Source organism: Falco naumanni, chromosome 6, assembly GCF_017639655.2.
Source record: "Falco naumanni isolate bFalNau1 chromosome 6, bFalNau1.pat, whole genome shotgun sequence".
Classification (NCBI taxonomy): domain Eukaryota; kingdom Metazoa; phylum Chordata; class Aves; order Falconiformes; family Falconidae; genus Falco; species Falco naumanni.
The window spans coordinates 1,460,001-1,477,709 of record NC_054059.1 but is presented as its reverse complement, the minus strand read 5'-3'; the positions used below and the strand labels follow the sequence as shown (position 1 = coordinate 1,477,709).

The 17,709-nt window shown below is 37.3% G+C and overlaps 1 protein-coding gene across 5 annotated transcripts in view; it reads left to right on the top strand.

Moving 5' to 3' along the window:
• KLHL32 (kelch like family member 32) overlaps positions 1-17,709 on the top strand; it is a 129,487-nt gene that overhangs the window by 84,472 nt on the left and 27,306 nt on the right. For 4 of the 5 annotated variants that reach the window (XM_040598860.1, XM_040598859.1, XM_040598862.1 and 1 more), the window contains one exon: positions 5,584-5,799. The exons of the other annotated variant lie outside the window; for it this stretch is intronic. In XM_040598860.1, the coding sequence (XP_040454794.1) occupies positions 5,584-5,799 (216 nt within the window). The remainder of the gene's footprint in view (positions 1-5,583; positions 5,800-17,709) is intronic. 5 annotated transcript variants of the gene reach the window in all.

The following is a 17,709-nucleotide window of genomic DNA, read 5'->3' as shown; positions in this document are numbered from 1 at the left end:
CTTAAATTGGATAGCCATTTGAAAATATTTGTGCTATTTTATAACTTGGATTAATCTATCTGGGATTCTAGAAAATATTTTCTTTTTTTGGGTTTACTTTTGAGTATCTGCATATGGCATGTGCCACTTCCTTTTTTGAAGACCACACCTGTCTCATCATGTGAGCAATCATGTCTTTCCACTGTGCTTGTGAATGTCACAGGTTTCCTCCATGCTCACTAGCACCAGCCAGCAGGATTGAACCTGGAAACCAAGCAGATCTAGGGAAACACTAAGAAGGGGAAGTAATGCACATAGTGTGGAGGGAAAACAGTAAGGCTGAAATGCTTTGATATTGTTGCTCTTATACTTAGCCCCAGACCTACTCTGAAATAACAGCAAGAATGCAAAATAACTGTTCAAGCTTCAAACAGAAAACAAAAGCAAGAATTACCAGAAGTGTTGAGAAAGCAGTGATATACCAGAAAAATTAATTTTATAAAATGAGTCATTTAAGAAGTCATCCTTTACTGTGCCTATAAATAAATCTACAGTCTGCACTGGTCTTGCAATAAACGTGAACACAATTTTATACATTGCAAAATTCTAACCCAGCTGTTCCACTGTGACCAGGCTTCAGCAAAATGTCTTTCATGGTTCAGCCTGATGGCTTCAGTGTTTAATAGAGGCAAATTTCAAATAAGATTTAAAATACCATTTTTGAAGTAATTTTGCTTATGCTTAGTATGGAACACGCATGTCTGCTGTGCTATTGGGTATGTGCATGATCTGTTAGTTCTTAGGTAAATATGTAAGGTTTTGCAGAATGAGAACTTTTGATACAGAAGGGAAGAGCTAGATCTAACAAAACTGGATTTCTTTTCTCTTAAGATTGTGTTATTCCCTTTTTTGGTTAGATGTACATTTTTATCACTACAATTTTTAATTTTTGTACTATCCCTTATCTATTTAGAGTCTGTCTTTGCTATGATTTATGTTAAGGCTTTTTTCTGAATGCTGCACCTGGTTTATAGTATTTAACGTAGCAGAGAACCTGGAGGACACAGGGTCAAGACCCTGTTGTGATAGGTGTTGTTTTGGGATTTTAAATAAACATGTCCCTGTCCTGGAGACCTTGCACTTCCTTTTTTGCTTTAAAGAGGCTGAACCCCTTTTAGGGAAGGGGGAAATAGTGTCACCATGCAACTCTCCTCTGTTATAGCAGCAAGGCTAGTTGTTTTAATACCTTGATTTATAACTGTGTTGTAATCTAAATAGGAAGCAGGTGGAGTTACAACCGGGTACGATTCTTTGGATATTAATGGCTTGGCTTGGCAGTGGAATTCTAAAGCTGTATATACTTTTTCTGTCTTAATTATGCATTCATTAAAAGCTTTTATACCCAACAGAATAAAGTAAATATTGTTTGATCTCTGTAGTGTGCTCCCAGACTGTAGATTTGCACAGCAGGGTCTTGATAATCTGAATAAATTGTATTTCCCCAAGGAGTTTATCTTTCAAATAAGGTCATAAAGAAATGCATTCTTTCCCCTTAGTTCTCCTTGTGCTTTTTCTACTATTTATAACACGGAGCAGAGGAATAGAGGTATATAATAGTCTGCTGTGTACTTGGTTATGATTAACTCTAATTTATCAATCTGTTACTTCCTTTTCTGTGGCTTGTGCAAGGCAATTATTCTTTAAAGTACAAATGAATAAAGATGGATTTTGAAGTAATTTTAATACAATGTTTATATCTATTTTTCCCATTTGACAATTTATCATATCTCTATATTAAAAGACACTTCTGTATTAAAATGTGGACAATGTCACGTAATTTATTTCAAATATTTAATTTTGTCGTCTTTCAGATTATGTTTGTTTGGAAAACTGATTTTCTTTTATGAGGGTTTTACATATCAGCTCATTGTTAAATTGGTTTGGCATCTAAAGGTTGATACTGCTGAAGCAGAAGACCAAGAGTGTAGAACAATAGATTCTCTTACTTCAGAGAGAGGGGAAGCAGGGAGATGGATAGTAAGTAGTATGCATAGGGTTAAAGATAGTTTCTCATTTTAGAAGTAGACATTGATAAATAATTTGGCCAATTTATTAAATTGGTTTGAGTTTTATGTGAGATTTTAGAACTATTTCAACTGTTAGTTGTAAGACCTGCATAAATAATCTTAGTCTGAACATGTTTCAGCAGCGTAACATACATCATATTAGAAGAGATAGGATCACTACCTTCCCTAATTCTCTTCAGCTGTTAGTGACAGTTCTGTTTGTGTTCATATTTCATCCTTCAGTTCAAAAAAGATAAGTGGCATATATTAAAAAGTTTTATTAAAAAAAAAAAGATTAAAAGTTTCAAGAATTTACATAAACCTGTCTTGTGTTGCACGTTTCTAAAGAATGCATGCTGCGATACAGTACCAGAAGAAAGTTGCACATGGCTTTTAATTTTTGTAGCTGCTCTTTTAACACAGTATAATAAAATCTGTGGAAAACACAGACTGCCAGAACCCTTATTCATGCCTGCACCTAAATTTCTTTTTAGTAACCTATTCCATTTTTAAACAAAGTTTTTAATTCAATTAAAAGTTTAGTTTGAAAATCTCTTCAAATCCAGTGATTTTGTTATTTTCCTGTTGGATAATTTTTCAGGATAGAAGGTGAGGTGTGGGTTTTGCGCGGGTTTTTTTACAACTAACATATGCACTGCTTTTTGGTGTTTCTGAAAGTCTTACCACATAAACTAGTTCTTCATATCTGATCTGTGCTATACATCATGCAATCTCAGTGTGACATTTTTGCCCTCTAGTATCATCACAGAGACAGTAATGTATAGTACTATATAATTTTGATTTGAATATTGGTATGACAGTGATAATTTTCATTTGTAAAAGCTAGTGCACTACTTGCTTCTTTGGCAGTGAAATACAAACCTATAGATCAGCTCTAACCTTACAAACCCAGAAATTACTATTTCTGATTACAGGCCAAGACCAGTTTTAACAAAATACACTTGCAATATTCATCAAGCAGTAAACCGTAAGTCCAGCAGGTTACTAATACATTATGTTAGGTGAAGCATCAAAAATCACCTGAAGCTTACCAATGAAAATAAGTAAACAAATAAACCCCCATAATAAATAAATAAAGACACATAAATAAATAAGCAGCTGAAATAAGTGAACACACATAAATAAAAAAAAAAATACTGTAAATAAACAACTGGTGAGAGTTTATTTATCCATCCATAAGTATATTTGGCCTCTTCAATTGTATGACAGCTTTCACAAAAAACTTCAGTTGGTGTAGATCTGAGGGGATAGAGGAGTTTGGGGAATCATAAAGAATACCCAAACCAAAAATAAAGACTTATCAGTGTGTTTCAGATTTCACTGAAAATGTGAAGATTTTTCAGGGGAAGATTGCATTTTTGTGTGTCATATTACTGTTTCTCTCTAGTGAGGAAAGATTTCCATTATGTTGTCCCCAGTATTCTCCTCTTCTGAAGTCCACCAAAAGCCATCTGTTCTTCCCCACTGACACTTAGTGGGGTTTGATCAGGCCTATGTTGTAATTGGGCTGTTGATCCTCAGATCACAATGCCTGATTATTTATTTGTTTATTTTTGTCCTCACCAGGTATAGCTGTTGACTACAAAAGAGCTCAATAAATATACACTGAGCTATTCTAAATTTCTTTCTGGATGTTTGGCATTCACTCAATCTGGGAGTTCTTTGAAAAGATCATCTTCCAAACCAGGGACAATATATCATGGTTGTTGCTTGTCAAATGCTATGATGTTTACGTTGATTGTGCTCCTGTGTGGTGTTGCCACCATTGCATGGCCATCATGCAAGTGGTGGTGTGAGGTACCATCTGTGATCTGCAGATACTAAGTCACTGAGCAAGCACACAGAGCAGATACTTCTCATGCAAAATTCATTCCTCCCTCTTTCTTTCAGCAATTGGGAAGGATTTATCCTTACCTCTTTTATGTTAGTGTGAGGAGGAACTGACACTAGATTGTCTGTGGCTTTTGGGATGATACCTATTAGTGCTTGTTCTGACAATGTCAAGAAGTTTTCTTTGTTCATCCAAGAAAACAATGTGAAATTCCTGTGTAGCAGTTTGAGTAGATAATGAGTAGGATTTATCTTTAGTGTGCAACTCTGCTGGGGAAGGTGCACCGGTCGGACAGGGAGATCACGTAAGGAGCAGGAGCCTCCACAGGAATTTGATTCAGTTTCTTCCAGTACTGACTCCTCTAAGCAGGTGAAAAAAATTCTTTCTCCACTCTCCATTGCATATGCATAAACAGCTCCACAGTCATTGGGACAGCCACCCAATTCACACGTTCAAGATGTAGTCCATAAAACATTCCAAAAAACCCCCTCTTCGCACTTTCCCATCTTCCCTGTTGCTCTGCTCTATCTGCCAGCCGTGCAGCTCATTTGACATTTACAAGATTTCTTGTCAGTTTCATTTGGTGCTGCCATTCCATCCAGCAGAGCAGTGAAAGTGAAATTGACTTAATTTAGTCTGTTTCTCTTTCCTGCTCTAGTCCCTATGTTAACTAACCGGCAAAGTGAAACTGACAAGACTTCTTGTCATTTTCACACATGGAGCTGGTCAAGGAGAAGGCAGCTGATAGGGAGCAATGCGGTAAATTGGAAGATGAAACCCAGGATTGTGGAGGGGAGAGGAGGAGAGGAGAGGTGTGAGCATGCAGCAAGAACAGAGGAAATGGGTAAATGTACTTATTTCCCAGATATCCTGGGTGCTTCTCTCAAATACAGATGAATTCTTGGCCTCTCTCCTAAAAGGGAGTCATGTGGCCTACAATAGCAGTAATTCGCTGTCCAGACACTAATATACAAGGGATGCCAAGTTGAAAACATTAGCCTGTAAATGTAAGTTATTTGTTACCAGGATGGAAGAAACTTCCTGCCCTGAGTTACTGCAGCTTGTGTCTCTGCAGATTTTCTGCTGCTGGACGGAGGGGGAGAAGGAATACAAGGCTGGCATCCACTAGAGGTTGATATCAGTGACTGGAAAAGAAGGGTCTATTTGTTCATTGAAGATACAATTTATACGTAATACAATGTAGTTCGACATCTCTTGTTTTGTGAGGTTTCATAGAACTAAAAGTTGTACTACACAAGTGCTCTAGCTCAATCAAAACAGTAAATAATGAACAAACAATGGCTTTGTAACAAACCATTGTAGTTAACAAACACATTTTTTTTAATCCACTTGTTAAATCCTGTGAGCTCTTGTCACATGGTGTAAATCATGCTGGTTTACTATATTACATACTACTCCATAGTTCTTACAGATGCTTTATGCGTATATAACCTTAGCAGTTGCAATATAAATTAGTACTATCATATATATTTGCATATGCACTGGTAACATTTACACATACATTTTGAATGAGGCTGTGTTAATTAATTTCAAGTTATATTGCCTTCCTTCTCTACAGCTCCAAAAGAATAACCTCTTTTCATTATCGGACCTGTGGGATTTTTTTATTCTCTGTTTTGGTTGGGTTTTTTTTCTGAGACATATTTTGTTTGCTTCACCATTTAGGAATTAAATAGTTTTAATTACTTGGACCTGTATAAGCTTGCGGACCTCTTCAACCTCACTTTGTTGGAGAATGCAGTGGTTGACTTCTTAGTAAAACATCTGTCTGAGCTATTGAAGAGTCATCCCGAAGAAGTTCTGGCACTCCCATACTGTCTCCTTCGAGAGGTTTTTAAAAGTGATAGACTCACTTCACTCAGTGAAGAACAAATCTGGCAGGTAAGGAGATTGGTGAACAAGTAGAATGTGTGATATTCTATAAACTGTAGCAGTAATCTGTTGTTTTGAAACCCTGGAGCAATCTCGAGGGAGGATAAGCACTTGAGCAAAAACTGTGAATAACAACTGAGGGAAATTTTTACATTAAATTCAAAAAAGTTTGTGCTGTGTTAATGCAATTAGTTTGTTTAAAAGAGAAATTTGTCTTACTGCTTAACTTGTTTTACTCTGATATGGCCAGAGATTTTCTTCCAGATCCAGCTTTGTTGGTGGGAAGAGGTGGCTGATGCATGCCGCTCAATTATTATTGCCTCTGGTGAGGCTACTGCTGCAAGCCTGGTGGCAAACTTGCTTCTGCAGTCATTCCTGTTCACTTCAGGTAAACTTAGCTGTGTGAAGTCAGTAGTCATTTAGGCCACCACAGCTGACTTTGCCTGAAGCAAATTAGATAATCAACACAGAGGCTGCTCTGCTCAGAGCTGGGTGGAGGTTTTAGTGGAAGGTTTGCAGCAAGAAGCTGGAGATGGTTTCCTTTAAAAAAGCTGGATCTAGAAAAGGGCCAGGTTGCTAGCCATATATTAACAAGATAACAGCGTTATATTGTGACCTTCAGTGTGTGTGTGTGTGAACCCAATATGAAAAAAACACGTAGCCTGTAAAGAGAAACACAAAACCTAAGCCAAAAATCTATCCTTGGAAGTATTCCCATGATATGTCTGTAAAAATTGCAATTTACAATATAGTAGAAGGAAATCTCTATAGTGTTGGTTACCCAAACACTTCTGTTTTCTTCTGCTGTCATATTTTACAGAGGAAAGTATTTCAGGATATTTCAAGGTAGAATGTAACTTGCTTGAAAGAAACCTGTGCTTTCTTTTTAGGAAGTGTGTTCTATTGGTCCAGAGAAGACTGAGTCAGAAGACTGATTTACATTTCAATCCCTGTTACTTATCTTTTGGATTGTTCTAAGCAAATAATTTCATTTATATACCATCATTTTCATAAAGCGTAAAACATTTTCATGTGTGGGGCACATCATGTTCTGTGAATTAGTAACATCATACAGCAACAAAATACTTATTCTTAAAAAAATAAAAATGTCTTGGTAAGCTCTTCAAACCATAAAGACAGTATGCAGATGTAACTCAACCCTTCAGTCTGGTAACTGGCATATTTGATTCCAAAACATTAGATTATGGAGTATTTTACAAACATAGTATTTTCTGCAAACATTAATATAAAGTTAGACTCTTTTCTGTCCCAGTCTCTGGAGTGTGTCTGTATAACAGAACCTGCAGCACTCTACCCATGATAGTGAATTTGGTTTGGTTTTTTTTTCTTTTTTGCATAGTACTCTAGAGTCCTAGCCCATATTCCCCTTATCAGAAAAGGTTTTGATGTTGAAGTTCACATATGGGGCGTCCCTGATTGGCCAGTTGGGTTTTATCATTATTTCTCTGCAGGGTCAGTGAAATCTCCTGGTTACATGCCTTGGGTATAGTTTTGCTAGAAAAGTTGCTAAAGAAAGCCATACAAGTACAAATTAATGCCAGCTCAGTAATGAGCAAGCATATCCAGAGCAATATGCCCTCTGTAACCTGCTGAAACAATGTTTGGGAAGTGGGAGTTTTTAAATCTTGTGTCATTGTCCTGTCCTGCAGGAAGAACTTGGAAATAATTTTCCTAATTGTGTGCGCTCCAGACAATGAACACTTCATGAGGCAAATTTGAGAAAGCTTCTGTTTCTGTTGCAGGGTCATACTGGGGAGAGATACTTATAGGTAATATGCTGCTTTCTGAGTGACAACAAACTCCACGTTGTCCATTTAAGTGTTATCATAATTGCCTCTCTAAAGGTTACTAATACTGTTTCCAAGAATTTTTTTTAAAACTAGTTTTTCCGCTGCAGGCAACACATGCATGTGTCTCTTAAATTCAGTCTGTACAACCAGGAAGAAATATATATTTATAAATATTCCAGGTCCCCAGAATGAATTAAAAGACACATAAATATTTACCAATTTAGGCATTCAGAAGGTAATAAGAAACTGGATTTTTGCTTTATCTTAGTAAATAAATAATTCCCTCGTAGTCAACCCAATAGAAGAAAATCAAATCAGACCGGCTATATTGCCTCAAGTGTAGTTAAGTTCATCATTTTTGCTAAGGTTATAGTGGTAATGCAATATAGCATGGAAGAATCTAATATTCAGCCCAGGGTGAAGATTGGGTATGCCAGAGGATTAGTGTCAGGGTGCTTTATAGAAGTGAAACTTGATGGACAGGCTGGAGACAGATCTACAGAATCTCATTAAATTGCTGAATTGTTCATTACTGAGCACTCTCACTGTAATAAAGTGCTCATTGACTTTGACAAATCCCCATCCCATGTCTTAAGGAAGAACAGCAAAGCAAGAGGTGTTGGGGAAGCTGGAGGAAATTGGCACAAAGTGGGGCAGATAATAGAAAAGCTGATGTGGGGATGCTACCGTTGGATTTGTCTGTCTTACCTGTGACTAGTGTGGCTTCCTGCATACACATGTGCGTGTGTGTTACGGCAATATGAATTCATTGTGTCTGCGAAGCACCTTTAGTAGTGGGGCTCCCATGAAGTCCTAAGCACAAAATTAAAGCTTCCCTCAGATGATCTCTGGAAAGGGTGCCACTGTCTGCAGAGTACAGTTATTTCCAGTAGTTTAAATTACTAATGTCCACTTGGTGATTTGATCCTAATGCACATAAATATTAAGGCAATTATTTTAACACATCAAGATGCGTATGCTGATGCTTGGAAGTGATTTAAAATGAAGTGACTGCAGCTTGTATCTGGCACATCTTGGATTTTTGTTTGACTACCGATTCACAATTGCCCAGTTTGTATGAATATGGTGAAATATAGCCTTGAAAAAACAAGTTTGAGAAAGTTAAACAGTAATATTAATGGCAGTATACAAGGACATGGATTAATGTAGAGTACTATGTTCATTCCTGTTGATCTTTTCAGGTAGAAAAACGTGACTTCCAGACCAGGGTAAAGTGGACAAATTAAGTAGTTAATTTCTTTTTTTAGTTCTTGAAATCTTTTGAAACTCTTTGGTTTGATGTAGGTGTCTTATGTTTAGCAAAGACAATGGACAAGAAATATAATGATGTATTTCTTTTAAAACAAATAAACAATATAAATCCCACCAGTAAACCTTCATAGCCTGTGAAATCGGAACAATTTATTAGCCTTCATCATTAGGGTGGGGTTTTTTTAGCTAGACTAAGACAGTCACAATGATTTTTAGTTGACGTAGGATTTGTTTTCATATTGAGTTTTTACATTTTACTAGCATGTGAGATTACGAAACATTATTTTGTATATATGAAATTTGTGCTTTATCGGCTGCATTAAAACGTAAGTAAACTTAAAGCAGTGGCATGGAAGAAAGGATTAAATAAAAACCTGAAGAATATCAAGGAAGAACCCTGAAGAAGTTGGAGGGAAAAAAAGGAACTTGTTTAGTATTTTTCCTCTTCATCATGGGCTGTGCAGCACACTCTTATTCACAGGAAATGGTCATGACGAGGACATAAATGTCTAGTTTATCATGAAGTGAAAAGTGAATCTTTTCATAATTGGCCATTACTTGAAAGGCTCATTGGCTCTACTTTAAAGAAGCAGATGAATTCTTTCCCTTGATAATTGAAAAGGTAACCAACCCTGTAAGACAGAACGTATTCTCAGAGAAATCTAGCAGTAGAGGGCTTCTTGTTGGAACCTTAGCAAGTAGAAAACAAGCTGAATATTTAAGTTAAAAACTGATGTTAGCCTTAGTTGAAAGGCTACATATCATACTGTATTAAGTACTGTACTTGATCCAGGTGAAATCGCAAATCACACCTGGCAAAAAAATCCTAACATGAGATCAGTATAGATTAGTTTTTTACTTCTGTGCTACTGGTTAAGTAGGTTGTTAGAGGATATATATTTTTTAAACGGCTAACATTACAAATAGATCAATTTTAGTATTTGCTAGTACTTCCGAACTTAAGATTAGGAGTTTTTTCTTGTTGGTTTTTTTTTTTTTTATTATTTTGCCATGCAACTCAGTTTCTTGGTAATCAACTAATAAGCAAGCTATCTAGTAAAAACTGCTAGATAAAACTGCATGAGTAGCTGATTCAGCTAGAAAGCATTCAACAGTGTTGAGTCTTTTCCACGTCTAGGCTTCCAAGACATTCCAGCCATATTAACTTCTTTGTGTGCAACTTGTGAACTTGTGTTCGTTAAGTATATTTTCCACATATGAAAGCATAGCACTAGCTATTCTGTTTGTTATTGTGGATGTGATGTGCCAAATCAATCTTTGATCTCTATATTAGAGAAGGGTCTTTGCTTGAATAAATAGAAAAATAGAAGACAGGAAGACTACAGTGTTACAGGTCAATATGAGTTGTTAATTATCTATTTTATAAAAACAATGAATATATAAATCCGCTTTTGTTAATTACAGTCCTGTTATCCTTTTCTAAGGGAGAGTAAAGTACCCTTTTTTCAATGGCCTTTTCTTATACCTGAGCTCCATTTTTGAATCTCCTGGTGGCATTTGTGGAGGGCCAAAAGTATTGTCCAGAGAAATCCCACAGAGTTCAGTACTGTAGGAAATTTTGCAGCGTATGAATTATAACAGGCTGTTATGATGGAGCAGTTGTCTGCTGAAGACAGGCCCAAAGACCTCTTTCCTATGCAGAACAGCGGTTTCCACAGTGGGTTGCCATGTTCCAGCACAAGATTGGCATTCCTTCAGCACAGTACTTGATTTTATTTAATTTTTTTTCAGCCTTTTGATTCTGCAGGTAATTTTTAATATGGAGAGAGCAAAATGAATGTTTCTCAGGGATGTATATATATGTTTTGATGAAATGTGGACTAAGTGCCTTGCTAAAAGTGAACTTAAGTTTTACTGCAAAGTAAGTAATGACATAAAGCAGTAAGTGAAGAAAAGCATCTCAGTAATCAACGCTGTGTTTAAACAGTATATTAGCCTTTCACTGTTCAAGAAATAAGCTTAAGTGCTCTCTTGGGCAATAAATGAAATCATGCCTGGTGGTCTAATGCTTGTCCCTAGTGAGTATTTGCCTTAAGTAGAAAACCACCACACTAAAATGTGGCTGTCAGCCCCTTATCAGGAGAAAAAAGGAGTTTGCTTATCAAGGCTGAGGTGAATTGGTGAGGCTGTATGGGAAAATTAGCATGTGGTCCATGTGTGTTTTGTTGAGTTCTCACCCTCTTTTTAGTACTCTTTTCATGAGTAGTCTACCTAAAAGCACCAAAGTGCCACCCTTGAAACTCAGTATCCACTGTGCTAGATTGGTGATGGTTGCACTGTGTATCATAACTAGCTGCAAGCAAGATTACATAGTTACCCTCAAATAAAAACAGTGTGAAAACATAAAATGTGACAGCATGTAGGTTTCCTTTTCCTAAGGCTAATGCTCATTATCACAGGTATCTCACCTGAATTGACTGTGTGCAATGGTAGTACTACTTATGGTCTCTCTAGACTATTTTGTAGGGTTAATTTTTATAAGCATAGGCACACACAGCATTTTTGGTAGGGTACCCATTATATATAGGCCAAGCTGGCAGTTGTCACGCAGAATCTGCAAGAAGATCAGTGTCCGCTGGAGCTACAGACTAGGCAGGGTTTGTGCCGGGCTACAGTGGATGGAGGCAGCTGAATCTCACCCTCTGCTCTGCCGATATGCTCGGGTCATGCACGTTTTTCCTGATACAATTTCTGCATCATTTGTAGTAGTAATGGCATTTTGGCTTACACTGGAAATGAATATTACCCCTGTTGGCACTCTCTCCTTCTCTTAATGAAGCACCTTCCCTCTTTGTCTGCTTTAGCTTAAATCTTATGGCCTCTTAATCTTGTCATTTACTGTAAAGTTTTGTGAACTTGATATATGTTTTTCTTCTGATTTTTTGGAAGTTTCTGCCTGTTACTTCTTGAATGTTAGCTAATCTTGTTACTGTTATTTATCAAGTATAGAAGCATAGAAAGGGGTTTTCTATATTAAAACTAGGTTTATATGGGGAGCAACTGTGTATTCTTCTTATTTTACTGGTTTTAATATATGTCAGTTCCAATTGGAAAACTTGATTATTTTGCTGCTGTTGCTGTGAGCAATAGAGAATTACTGGAGAACATTACTTTTGCCTTGGTGTCCTACAGTAATATTGCCTCACCTTATTTATCCCAGCTTAACTTCAGAAGTGCACAGAACATCACACCAGTATTTAGGAAGGCTGTTGTGCCCACAGCTCTTGAATTTCGGTCACTTCTTCAGCTAAGCAGTGGATGGGTGTTATTTAGAAAACCAAAAAAGGACAGCAAAGCGTGCACACAGCAAGACTGCTCTTGTGATATTGCATTCTGCATTTGAATTAATCTGTTATAGTGGGTTTTGTGTTTGTTATAGACTGTTATGCTCTTTGTGGCACTGATCTGTCGGAGATTAACTGAAGTATAATTTATTAATGAGCAGGTATGTGGTTACATAAAAGATAGTTGCTCAGGCTGTTATGAAAGCCAGGTGTGGTAGGAAATACACCTTATTTTCATTTTTACATTAAAGAGAACAACATTCATAATCTAAAACCCACAGATACCATGGATGATCAAATGAGGCAGTGTCTTGTTACTCTCTCGGTTAATGTCTTCCATTCAGAGATACAGATGTTAGCAATCTCTACTCCCAGTAAAGCTGTTTAACATTGTTTCTGTTGGATTTAAGCTTGTGGAAAATGATAGAAGATGAAAAGTTCTTTTGAGAATTCCCAACTCTGTATTTGAACAAGTTTTCCTTTGGGAGCCGGTAGAAGCATTACTTCTATTTGTAACTATGGTGCCAAAGAAGATGGAGAAACGAAATTGAATTCCGGGTTGTCTAAAACCATACAATTTGTCATCAATACATTAAGGTAGCTAGAATCTAGTTCTGGAGTTAAGTACCTAAACTAAGTGTGTAAAATTGGTTGAAGTAAATTTGCGCTCGTATGTCTAGACCTGCTATTAAGTGGGTCAGTTTGGCACGACTGCTGAGGTCTGGCTAGCTGTTGTCCCTTGCTGTCGCTCTGGCCCCAGGACCAGGACACTAGTGGCGCCAGGAGGGTGAGGAGGCAAGGAGATGGATAAGCAGTAGCACTACCGCACAACCTTGCTTACTCCTCCAGGGATACCCTTTGGCAGCTTCCAGATGTGCGAGTGAGTTGCAGAGCTGGGGCTTTCATTGCCTTATGACAAAGGGCCGTTCTACTCCTTTGATCCCTTGGACTCCCTCATGCCAGGGAGAAATGGAAGAAATTACGACGAATACGTTTGTCCAAAAAGGTCTAAAGAAGCCTCACTGTGAAGTGGCTTCCAAGGCAGAGGTCTATGTGGGGTCATAACGGCAGATCGGAAAGATCGCAGTTTCTGAAGTGAGAATCTGTGCTGAAAACCTTTCAAACTAAACTTTCCTTTAGGGTGGAGCCTATGATCATGTGAAACCATATCTGAATTTTATAAGGCTCACCTTTTAGCAATTGCAGTTGTTTCAGTTAGATTCAGATGTGATTTAGTCAGTTTAAATAATAAATTTATGTTTGTTTTAATCTTGTAGTAGGGAAGCTCTGACATTGCCAATTCATGAGGTACATTTGGGATCTGAAATGTGTTTACAAATGTGGCTGTAAGTGTTTAAGTCACTATTTAAAAGAAATAACATTCTTACAACAATTAGTTGATTTTGAAAAATTAGCTCATAACTTAAAAATAATGAGTTTGGCATTAATCTGAAGCCCATCATGTGGAGATTAAATCAAAGTCAATAGAATTGACATCATTAAGAAGATGTGATTTTATTAAAAGGGAAGCTGTTCTCAAAAAAGCCAAGTGAGCTTCTGCTAGTGTACTTGCTTGGGTTTTTTTGTATTTAAAAAAGCAATGGGAGAAAAATATCCCTTTGTGAAAAATCAGCCAAAAGAAATACCAACTCTTAAAATACATATGTGGCTTTGTTGTTGTCATGCTGGCTTCTGAGTCTTCCTGGGATTTGAGAAAGGAGAAGTGAATTGCCTACTGACAGGGAAAGGCCTAAATGTTCCCGCAGTTGGTATTAGCGGGGTCGTCTGTGTTAAAATGAGGTTCCAGCAGTGCTTCAGAGTTGAATCAGGTTTACTAATGCATAATGTGGACTTCACTGGCTAACATTTGATGACTGCAGGGGTGAAGTGACTGGGAGAAAGTAGGGGACACTCAGATAGTTTTTGTCTATTTTGAAGTTTTGAATGGTAAGCTGACACTGTTCTTGTCAGAGGGTTTAGTTGGTTCATTAAGATAAAGAACAAACCAGAAACAAAGTTCTTATGAAGGTGCTGCTGATAGCACTCATTTAAAAAAATAATAAAACCACCTGGTGATTTCACTTGGAAAAATTGACCTTGGCGATTTTGTAGTAACATGGCATGTTGAGAGCATACATATATATAAACCAACCAAGGAGAATATGTATTTTGATGTACATTTTTGTGTGTGACCTAAGATATTAATGACATACAAGTCCTGTATAGCTATTGTCAAGATTATTATAGAAGATGACACATTTTATGTGATTTGTTGGATTTGCCTATTAAATCCATAGAAAATTATACCCTAACAATAAGGAAGAAAGGAATAGGAATTTTTCTACATTCAAGAATCATTTAGACTAATTTTCACAGAGCTGAATAGCATTCTTAAGAATTTTGTCGATTTTGGGCCTATTTCATTTTCTAACAATTTTTACTGATGAAAGCTTGTAGTTGCCTGTCTCCATAGACAGCCACTATACTTCTAAAATATATTTCAGGGGGAAAAATAACAAGAGAGGAATAGCAATAAAAACAGTGTATCAGACATTGGAAGATTGTCATTTCCACTTATAATTACATAACGGCAACTGATTTTAATGCTGAATGCAGCTCTGCAAAGTTTCAGTGTGTTTGATGTCAGCCTGAATGTTTCCTCTAAAAATAAAAATGACCAATTCTAGATTTTGAAGTGATGGCTGCTGGGGAGATCCTCTTGGTCTTCCTCCCATGTGCTCTGTTCTCACTCTGAGAAGAGAAATCCTATTGTAAACTGTGATCTCCTTAAACTGAAATCAAATCACAGTTAAGGGCCTAGTTAGACAGCTGTGTTTATGAAGAGATAAGCTTCTGTTCATTGCAACTTCAGAAAAACTTATCAGACAGAGGTGAAGCATCTAGCAATGTTGATTTTACCATCACAACAAATGATTGAGGGTCCAAACTTGAGTATTTTTGTGATGAGTTAGAAAATGGATGGCAAGAAGTTGTTACCTCAGAGCTTCTTGCCATTTAATCCAGTTTTTAGAGATGCAGATCTGTTAGCTCTGTAAGTTTCAGTAACCTATGAAGCTACATTTTAGGAATGTTTGTGGTGGAGGGGCTTGCTTGTTGTTTCTGACTTTCTGTGGCTGGACCTTTTTGAAAGGAAAAAAGCAAGGTTCTATCTCCAGGTGCCATATTTTGGGCTTGGTTTTATTGCTTTGCTTGCTCTGAATGGATTTTCACCCTCCACACTCTGATAATCTTGTTAAAACAAAATTTACTTTGATTGCAGGAGTAAGTAAAGCCTTTCCAGCGTGATCAGTCCCAGCTCATTTGTTATTTGTGTACACTCCCAGGTGTGACAGTCGTTGCAGTGCACAGCAAAATAGAGTGTCTGTCAGTAGGGGATGGCTGTGAAGTCTGTTGCAATGGGGACTGCACACTAGCTCGTACAGGTTTTGCGTGCACAATTGTACATATGGAGTGTCGTTGCTAGGAGTTGCACTGGGCCTTGTTTGTTCGTTCCATCACGGCAGAAGAATGGGTTTGGTTCAAGAAGCACATTTGTAGATCTGCCTTTGTAGAGAAGGTCTAAAAGACTGTAAAGGAAACAAGTCTAGTTTGAGGACTTGATCGCACAAGAACACGCTTCTCTTGAAGCACACTGGGATAGCTTTGTCTTTGCTGTCTCAAGACGGTTAAGAAAAAATGCAGTGTTTTATTGCCTCTGTGAGATGTACTCTTCAGCTGCAAAAATGCCTCAGATACTTTCATCAGATGGTATTTAGTGATCTGTTTTTCCCTCAGTTTCAGATACCTGCATCTCACCAGGTTTTGCTCAGTGGCATGGAGCACAAAGATCTCCACAGGAGATTTTGGTAGTGGAGTAAAGCGACTCGGTTGTGGACAGCTTCAGGGGACAGAAGGTTTTGATTATATGTCAGCTGTCTTCTGCCATATCACTTAATTTTTCCTTCTCTTAGTTCCCATGTTAGGAAAATGGTTGAAATGTACACTTCGCTCAGAGAAGCCCGAGTTTTACTGCTTATAAATTGCTTTGAGATACTTGGAAGGAAAGTGCTATATAATTTTGAAGTTCAGATTCCCCAGAAGGTGTAAAATGGCAAGCTTCCATGAGCTGTGATAATTTACAACAGCTGAGAGTTTACCTTCTGTCCCTACCTTACTTCACGTTGAGCTTGAGTAGATGAAAAGTTTAGGTTTTCCATTATAGCAACTCTTGGCTTTTAATATGATGCCTCATTATATATATTATATATGTTATATAAAATTATGAATATATAATGTCATATATTAATTTAACTCAGCTAGCCTTTTGTAAAGCTGATTTTTTTATCATAGTTATTTTATTGCAAGTCTAAAAAGCTGGAATATTTTTTTTGAGGTTAGTCAATGTTTTCTAGGTAGGCTTCTGTCTAGTCTTATTTCCAGTCAATATAGGAAGTGGTAAAATAAATGCATTGGATGAAATGTGTGAAAGACGTGAATACAATTTTGAAACACATACATTCTATTCTTAACTCGTTATAAAACTAGACATTTTATTCCCTGTTTCGTAAGAAACATACATAAAAAATGAAGCTAATGCTGTCTCTCTTACAACTTTTTTGATAAAATAATGTCCCTTTTGGGAAGGCCAGTATTATTATGTAGCACCAGGCAGGAAGGAAGCTTGCGGTAAAGCACTGGACTGAGAATGGAACTGTATTTTCTTGGTGGAGTGTTTGTCTTTGGGGAGGAGAATTCCTCCCTTCCTCACAAGGGTGTTGTGCAGTAACATTTATTAAAAATTTCTGAGATGGAAATACAACCGTTAAAATTGTTACTGAGCTGTTTAATTATGACTAAGAAATATATCTCCCTTGTACTTTTTGAAGACTGTGCAGGACAATATTTTTTTTCTAGCGGCCTTGTGAGGAAATTGGGCAACTGGTGATTGATACCTTACAGCTTAAATGTTTTAAGAAGATAGATCAATGCTTGAGAAAAATTAAGAAGTATTTTTAATACACTGTGATTCATTTTAATGTCATTAATTTTGATAAACGTTTGCTATTAATACAGCTGCATTATCTACTTCTACTTTAAGCAGAAGTATAATGTCATGAAACGCATTATTCATACTGCTTGACAGACTTTAGCCAACAACTCTGCTTGTGCGTGTTATTCAGTGCTGAAAGATCAAAATCAAACTTCTGCCTCTTGGAAAGTGGCTACAGACTGCAGGGCTGATGGTCTGAAGGCTGAAGGTTGTCATCTTGACATCACGTAGATCTCAACCAGCAGAACCCCTAGCACTTCTTGTTTAGCCCATCAAGAGCTTCCCGAAGAGTACTCTAGCCAGATCCACAGCTCTTGCAGAGATTGAGAAGTCAGAGGGACATACACTGACAAGTGCTTTCACTTTCCAAATCGAATAAACCTTGGGGTTCTTCAGTCTTCCTTTTGGGCCATGTGTTTCCTCAACTCATAACTCATTTATATTTGGCTTCCCTTGCTATTGCCTGAGCCTACTGTCCGAT